The sequence below is a fragment of the Geospiza fortis genome, unplaced genomic scaffold (assembly GCF_000277835.1).
Source record: "Geospiza fortis unplaced genomic scaffold, GeoFor_1.0 scaffold106, whole genome shotgun sequence".
NCBI lineage: Eukaryota > Metazoa > Chordata > Aves > Passeriformes > Thraupidae > Geospiza > Geospiza fortis.
This window is the reverse complement of record NW_005054377.1, coordinates 2,211,018-2,219,115: the sequence shown is the minus strand read 5'-3', so window position 1 is coordinate 2,219,115 and position 8,098 is coordinate 2,211,018. Positions and strand designations below refer to the sequence as shown.

The 8,098-nt window shown below is 39.2% G+C and overlaps 1 protein-coding gene across 1 annotated transcript; it reads left to right on the top strand.

The window, feature by feature from the left end:
* The first annotated feature begins 3,726 nt into the window (after window positions 1-3,726).
* LOC102045191 (gallinacin-2) lies at window positions 3,727-6,840 on the top strand. Its single transcript, XM_005424948.2, has 4 exons — window positions 3,727-3,771; window positions 5,599-5,677; window positions 6,055-6,175; window positions 6,707-6,840. Exons 2-4 carry the CDS (start codon window positions 5,620-5,622, stop codon window positions 6,750-6,752), a joined length of 225 nt encoding a protein of 74 aa, XP_005425005.1. The 5' UTR covers window positions 3,727-3,771; window positions 5,599-5,619; the 3' UTR covers window positions 6,753-6,840.
* The last annotated feature ends 1,258 nt before the right edge of the window (window positions 6,841-8,098 follow it).

Below are 8,098 nucleotides of genomic sequence, written 5' to 3'. Positions count from 1 at the left end.
GAGTTATGGGTGTTCAGCATAGGGATTTGGTTGATATCTCTTCAAAAGCAGTTGCTGAACAGTCACAACAGTGCCCAGTGAAATATGTTACCAAACTTGTTGAGGAATATTACGTGACCAGTCACAGACTTGGTCCAGGTGTCTGAAGCTGAGAACATAACGAGCTCAGCTAGTCTGAAAGTAACAAGGCCTGTAGCCTTGAAGCAGAGATACCGTGCTAAAAACAGCCTGAGAAAGAGAAAGCTTAATTCTGAAAGAATGTAAACACAGGGGCAGGACTGACATGTACAGAATAACCAATGTGGGGCTTAAGTTACAGAATATGCATTAGCTTATTAATTACTGTATAAAAGTCTGATGCTGTAAACAATAAAGAGGAAGCTTGCTGATGTCTCTCATATTGAGAGCTCAAGTTTTTCCCCCACCGGACAAATGGCCGAAACGCAACACAAACTCAGATGGTTTGGACTCCTAATGACCTTCTGGGTGGGTTTGGAGATGTGACAATATATTTAGAAAAGCCCTCTAAAGAGTAAATTCTGGCTCTGTGAGAGACATAGATGCCATTTTTGTTGTTCTGCAGAATTAGTGCTCATGGCTCTTATGGCAAAATACCTCCTCCTGCAATGTTTTTGGGCTCCTTCTATCCCTGTTGTTACTTCTGTTTTTTTTCTAACAATATTATTGCAAATGTCTATTAAAAGTCTGTAGAACAGTCTCTCTCCGTTATCCATAAAGGAAGAGCAGTGAAAATAGTTGGTACTTGGATATTTCCTTTTAGGATATCTGAAATTTGGTGAGATTACTCCTACCAGTTTTCTCTAGAAAATTTGATTTGGTTTACAAAGGTTCTTTGAATTTGAGAAACTTTGGGGTACCTGGTTTGTGCTAAGGAGCTTTGATCACACACATCACTGCCAGTCACATTGTGGTTCTCAAAAAAGAAAGGGGACTCTGCCCTTGTACCCCAATACCTTTAATTAGCTGTCAGGTCAAAAGATGGAGCCAGAATTGTTCATGCAGATGTTAATCTCATCATTTACTCAAGATAACTGCATAATCAATAAAATATTGAGCTTGATTAAATGTATTTTGTGTGCATTTTGAAGCACTTTAATTAAAGGTAACACTAGTGAAAGACATCCCTAATATTTCTTTTTTTTATTTCCAAGAGAAAACTACTAGGAGCAGAGTTTGAAGTTCCCCTTTTTGCTCCTAATTGCCTCATCTGCTGTGCTAGATACAAACTCCTAAGGTGGAGATAAGATCCTCCTTCTTCTCTGGAAGGTGATCTTGATAAAATCACTCAAATATTGTGATTTTAAAAAGGTGAAAGACATTTCTGCTCCAGACACTTTGCAACCTCCTTTGAGGACAGTTCCCTTCAGACTATATCCCACCTCAGCACTGGATTATCGCACAAAATGCTGACCCCACCATAATAATTGAAAGTGTTTGATTGTCTCTTGCTCAGAAGAACAGGAGCTGCAAATGAGGATGGAAAGATTGTCCACCCTAAGAACCACAATCCAAAAATCTTGCTGAGTTCTGCCAAAGTGCTCCACCCTTCCTCTGCTTCTCCCTTCCCCTTGTCCAGGCAGAGGTTTTCTGATGGCCTGGATGGGACTGTGACCATGTGAAATTTGTATTAAACAGCGCCAAGAATTTTCAGGGTTAAAGTCAAGCCCTTGAGAATACTTGAACATAAAATCTTACAGACAATAAAAATTAACGATGCACCTTTGTTTCCTTGAGGAATTGTGTTGGGTAAGAGTAACAGTTGGCAAGTTAACCACCAACACTTGGCAAGAGGTGAAGCAACTGCAACTTTTGCAATTTTATTCCCCCTGTTTTTCAGTTTTGTGGCCAGATGTTGGCAGACACACCAGAAATCTAATTACCATTTTTTCCTATTGCAGAAACAGTTCACATACAAAATTATCTAGAGAATAAAAAGCTGTGTCAGGGTATGCTTGTAAGGGAAATGGCTTGTAATCATGTTTTCACATGCATATAGGTAACTTCTGTACACTCCTGTGCACCTGTTTACTTGGACAGGGCTCTGAGCTAGGTCTGGGCTGACCTGATGTAATTGAAGATGTCTCTGCTCATTGCAGAGATCTTGGACTTATTCACCTTTCAAAAGTCCATTCCAATTCTGACTATTCTATGGTTTTACTTAGGAACTTCATATCAAAGTAATGAAAAAAAATTACATGACTAGGAGATAAACTGCCAGTCAGCAATGGAAATATTTCAGTTTAATTTTGGTATTACCTTTAGACACTACAGCACAGTAGTGTCTGTAAGATATGGTGTCATTTACAGAGGTCTTGGTCAATTAAAAACACAAATCATTCAAATTAGCAAATGCATCATTACCTATTATGATGTACTTCATATATAATTTTAAAATACTGCATGAACAATATTTTTTGTTGACTGAAGGGAGGTTTAAAGTAAAATATTATCTGAGAAAGCATTTCATATCCTAGAATGATAGAAACATAGCATGGTTTGGATTCTAAGTGACCTTAAAGACCATTTCATTCCAACCTCCCCAATGCAGACAGAGACACCTTCCACCATTTCAGGTTTCTCCAAGCTCCATCCAACCTGGTTTTGAACACTTCCAGGGATGGGGCAGTCACAGCTTCTCTGGGCAACCTGTGCTGGGGCCTCACCACCCTGACAGGGAACAATTTCTTATTAACATCTAATGCAAACCTGCTTTTGTCAGTTTAAAACCATTCCCCCGTGTCTTGTCACTATCTGCACATATAAAAAATCCCTCTCCCTCCTTTTCATAATACCCCTTTAGATACTAAGATGGAGTCTAAGGTCTCTCTAGAGCCTTCTCTTTTCCAGGATGAACACCACAGCTTTCTCCATCTCTTCACAGGAGAGGTGATCCATTCATGCAGAAGCTGGGTGCTACTTCCCATGGCAGAAGGAGCACAGGTCAACAGCTGGCAGACTGAGAGCAGATAACCAAAAATTGAATGCTCACCTAAGGCATAATCTGGTTTTGGAGTGATCAACTGAAGGCCCCGTGGAAGGCAGAAGAATCAAAAAATCAACTAGAATCCTGGGGAAAAAAGCTCAAGCCTAAAGCAAAAGGGCCCAAAGACCTCCTCTGGCACTGGATTTGCCTAAATTTACATATTTCCCATCAGCTGGAAAGTTTTCCAGGGACATAACCATGATATATTCACTGTATTTGGGTACACCTTGCTTCACTCTGGCATCTCCAGTGGCCACTGGCCAGGAAGACAATGGACATTTGTTTTAGTTCCACATATCCATTCTGTGCTCTTATATTCTGTATTTATGGAACAGAAAATTAACTGGGATTGCAGGGAACCACAGATACTTTGTCTTGCAAGGTTTTAAGTTGCTCCTAGGCAGGGACAGTGCAACCTATGCCCCAAGATATTTGAGACATACCATGGTGGGTTAACGCATCTTACACAAACTGGAGTGTCACAAGAGGTATTGCATGAAAAACATGGGATTTTCCAGGAAAAAAGCTCAAACCCTATTTTATCATTCAGAAATGAAAACCAGCTGGTTTCTAGTTGGATTAGAAGCCACCAGAAAAAAAGAGCAATTTTTGGATTGGCTCAATGAATGGATGAGAAGAGAAAGCATTTGCCAGTGTCTTCTGCGACTCACCTTATAAAAGAGCATCCCAGTCCCAGAGCCAAAGTCTTCAGGAGGGAAGGGGCCAAGAGCAAGTCTTGTTTGGCTTCAGGGCTCACCTGATACCTGGTAATGTCTCAGTTATTTTCTTTCAATGTCAGCTTTTGTTTTTCCTCAAAAATCCAAGTCCCAAACCTCTGTGTTATTAACTTTAATTTGTATGTAACTAAAATGGTAAACCTAAGATTTCAGAAAATTGAACATGTTGAATAAGAAATTCAACTATATGCTAATACCTAGAATGCTTTAATAATTTTTTCTGCCTCCTAAGTGCTAGGAAAAGAAATGTTTGATTGGTTCAGGTTGATTTAGAGAAGTCTGTGGTCCAGAGAAATTGGTGACCTCTCAGTGGAAATCTACATGTCTGTATCTATATATTTTCATTAAATATATAGCCTTTGAATATAAATATATTAGAAATAGTTATACAATATTTTTGTAATGCATAATAGGTATAAAATTATATATTATTTATATTTTATTCAGGGCTCACCTGATACCTGGTAATGTCTCAGTTATTTTCTTTCAATGTCAGCTTTTGTTTTTCCTCAAAAATCCAAGTCCCAAACCTCTGTGTTATTAACTTTAATTTGTATGTAACTAAAATGGTAAACCTAAGATTTCAGAAAATTGAACATGTTGAATAAGAAATTCAACTATATGCTAATACCTAGAATGCTTTAATAATTTTTTCTGCCTCCTAAGTGCTAGGAAAATAAATGTTTGATTGGTTCAGGTTGATTTAGAGAAGTCTGTGGTCCAGAGAAATTGGTGACCTCTCAGTGGAAATCTACATGTCTGTATCTATATATTTTCATTAAATATATAGCCTTTGAATATAAATATATTAGAAATAGTTATACAATATTTTTGTAATGCATAATAGGTATAAAATTATATATTATTTATATTTTAATATAGTATATAATACATATTTTATTTATTGTATTTTTTATTTATGTCTCTACGTTAAACCCTTATTTCATTTTCAGAATTGTTCACTTCGTCTCCTTATTTCTCCTGATATTTTCAAATATATAGAAGCTTGTGTAAACTTCTAATAATTAATTTTGAAACAGTTTGGGGTCACCCTCTATCAATTCTGTTCTCAGCAATAGGACACCTCAGCACAGTCTTATTTCCATTCCTTGCTCGAGAGAACATTTGTGACAAATCAGAAAATTCCTAATGCCAGGATATGAAATATTAACTGCCACTTCTTTCCATAAGCACCCTTCTAGACTATCTTATCCTCTAAAGTTAATCTTAATATAAGTTTAAACTCTTCCAATGAAGGTATCCTATGTTTGCTTTTAAAATTTTCTTTTCAAATAGGAATTGATTTGATTGTGCATTTCCATTCTAGAACTGCTGCCTGTAGACCAAGACTGGAGATGCTGAGCAAATTGACCTCTTGATAAATTTAAACACTACAAAATGAACTTTTTTCCCGAAGTTCATAATTTTTACAGTATTATCACCTAATTTTGCTTTATGTTGTTTATTTACTAGATAAAATCATTTAGCTAAAAATAAAATTATGGAAGTATTCAAGACCAGGTTTGATGGGACTTTGAACAGCCTGGTCTAGCAGAAGGTGTTTCAGCCCCGAGGGTTGGAACAAGATTAATTTCAAGGTTCCTTCCAGTCCAAACCATTCTGGGATTCCATGATTCTGTTCTGGCTAAGGAATATTTGCAAAATGGAAAAGAAATCTGAGCAACCAAACTATTAAAGTAACTTAATGATCCTATGTCCTGAAAACATTTTGCCCCACACAATAGTCAGGGTTTTACTGATTATTTTTGAAAGCTTGAAGATAAAGTTAATATAAACGTAATTGTTATTAATCCCAGGGACTGTCTCTTACATCTTCCTTGGTCCCTTTCCCAACAGTGCCACAGCACATCCTCAGCCATGAAGACCCTCTGCCTGCTCTTTTCTCTCCTCTTCTTGGCTCTCCAGGTCTCTCCAGGTAAGATGGGAAAGTGATGCTGGAAAGGGATTTTTGTGCACCTGAAGAAAAATCCCCAGCACGTTTTAACCACTTCTGTTTCAAATTGCTAGAAGCCAGTCAGGAATTAATCAATCAGCCCAGTGCTTGTGCTAGACCTGCTTTGTAACCTCACTGCCCACAGCCAAGGTTGTGACAAAGACAGCTCAAGGAATTTGAAAACAAACAAACAAAAAAGCAAAACAGCCAAGGTTGTGACAAAGAGAGCTCAAAGAATTTGAAAACAAAAAGAAAAAACAGCTGAGGTTGTGACAAAGATAGCTCAAGGAATGAGGAGCCCACTGCAATTCCCTGCCCTGCAGAGCAAGGGGCAAGGAAACATTTTGTTCTTGTTGCAGGTTTGTCTTCACCCCGGAGGGAAATGATTTTCTGCAGAGGAGGGAGCTGTCACTTTGGAGGATGTCCCTTCCATCTGATTAAAGTTGGAAGTTGCTTTGGGTTCCGCTCCTGCTGCAAACAGTGAGTTTGGCGTTCAACAAGGCTCATCTGCAGGATGAGCAGAGAAATAGTAAATAGTTTGCCTGTCTCCTAAAACCCCAAGGTGTTCCTGAATATTTAAATTAGGAATAAGGGGAGAAAAAAAAATTATGCCATGAGGACAGTCAGGTGATCTGTGTTGACTCACGTGTTACACGTTGCCCAAGAAGCATTTGGAGAATGCTCTCAGGCACAGGGTGAGGTTTCTGTTGTAAAATTTGTAGAATTAAATTATCATATGAAAACCAGCCTTCTATTTTTACTCAGGAATGAATGAGCTCACCCCAAAATCTGGGGATATCAATTTAATTCACTGCTTTTCCTAAACGATAGGGGAACAATCTCCTTACTCACACATATGATTGCATAGAGCTGTCCCAACATGACTACAAATGACATGAACTATTTTGGGAAGAATTTGTGTCCAGGAGGAAAAAAAGCATGGGCTGAGAATGAGTGGGGAGGGAATATTAGCAGAAAGAAAATCTGAATATTTTTTTTTCCTTTCTGCAGACCATGGAACGTAAGAGATGTTGATGAGCCATTCATTGAAGAGTAATGAAAATCTCCTTGGAATCTCCTTACTCCTAAACCCACTGGATCCTGCTGCAAAGCCTCACACTCCTTTCATTGCCTATGCAAAAGGCTTTAAAATATAGATTAAATCCAAATTTGTTCTGCATTGCTTTCCCTCCTTCTAAATAAATTGTTGGTTAGCATTGGTCATTGAAACTTGTGTCATGATTCTGCCTGGGGTTTGACACACAAATCCCAGAGGGCAACAATTTATGGTGCAAACTGCTCCTTAATTTGAGTTTTTCTGAGCCATACAGCTCTCCAGGTCTACACAGCTGTTAACCTACAGTGCCAGGAGAAAGGCTGGCTAAAAGAACTCAGCTTCCCTTTGTCAGAATGTGTTCAGATGCCAAAATCCCTTTTTCTTACTGTGCAGAAATCTTTTCTTGGGAAAACAGGAACGGTTAAAACCCCTCATTCCCCACCTGGAGGCCCTGGTTAGCTGTCTTGCCCTCATGAACACTTGGGATGATCCCATGGGGACACCTCAAGGACACCTTTGTGGACCTTAGAGGAAAATAGATTTCCCAGGGGACCTGTCCAGATGACATCACAAAGGGGCCCTCTGGATCAGATGGGTAACATGGGTATCCCAGCAGGGTGGGAGCTGGGGGTCTTCTCCTCTCCACCCACCTGGACACAACTGGACGTCAGAATGGCTTTCCTCTGTTGAGGCTGACCTCACCCTCTGTGGAAAATGCCTCCATGATCATGATCCATGAACATGTGTGTGCATAACAAGTGGCTTTGGTTCTACTGGTAAAGATTTCTCTATCCAAGGATGCCACCCTGGCCAATCCCAAATTTCCAGCTGGGTATGAAGCACATGGCAGAGATGCCAGGCTGCTGCTTATTGTCATTTACAACCACCCTGTTTCACTGGGGAACATCATCCACCTCCCACTTCCTACAAAGATGCCTCTATCCTGCAACTGTCTTTCTCCAAAACACATGACATACTTAATATTTCTTTATTATTCAACATTCAATATTCAGCCTTAATATTTCAAATATTTCATATTTGTCTCAGGACAATGGTGATGGAGTTATGGAGCAGAAGGCCCAAAGGAGTTTTTCATTTTCGACCTTACTCAAAAAGCAGACTCATACATACAAAAACATAAACCTTAGAGATCAAGTTATCTGGGGGTGTCCAGCCTGGAGAAGAGAAGGTGTTGGGGAGACCTTGGAGGCCCATCCAGTGCCTCAAGGAGATGAAAAACAGCTGGAGAAGGACTTTGGGCCAGGGTATGGAGCAACACCAAAAGGGAGAAACTTTCAAACTGACAGAGGACTGGGTTACAGTGGATATTATGAAGAAATTCTTAG

What these genes read in the sequence shown, in the direction of transcription:
- LOC102045191 (XM_005424948.2), top strand. Translation starts at nt 5,620, where the DNA reads ATGAAGACCCTCTGCCTGCTCTTTTCTCTCCTCTTCTTGGCTCTCCAG. An exon ending in GGCTCTCCAGGTCTCTCCAG is followed by an intron (nt 5,678 to 6,054) that starts GTAAGATGGGAA and finishes TTCTTGTTGCAG; the next exon opens with GTTTGTCTTCACCCCGGAGG. An exon ending in TTCCGCTCCTGCTGCAAACA is followed by an intron (nt 6,176 to 6,706) that starts GTGAGTTTGGCG and finishes TCCTTTCTGCAG; the next exon opens with ACCATGGAACGTAAGAGATG.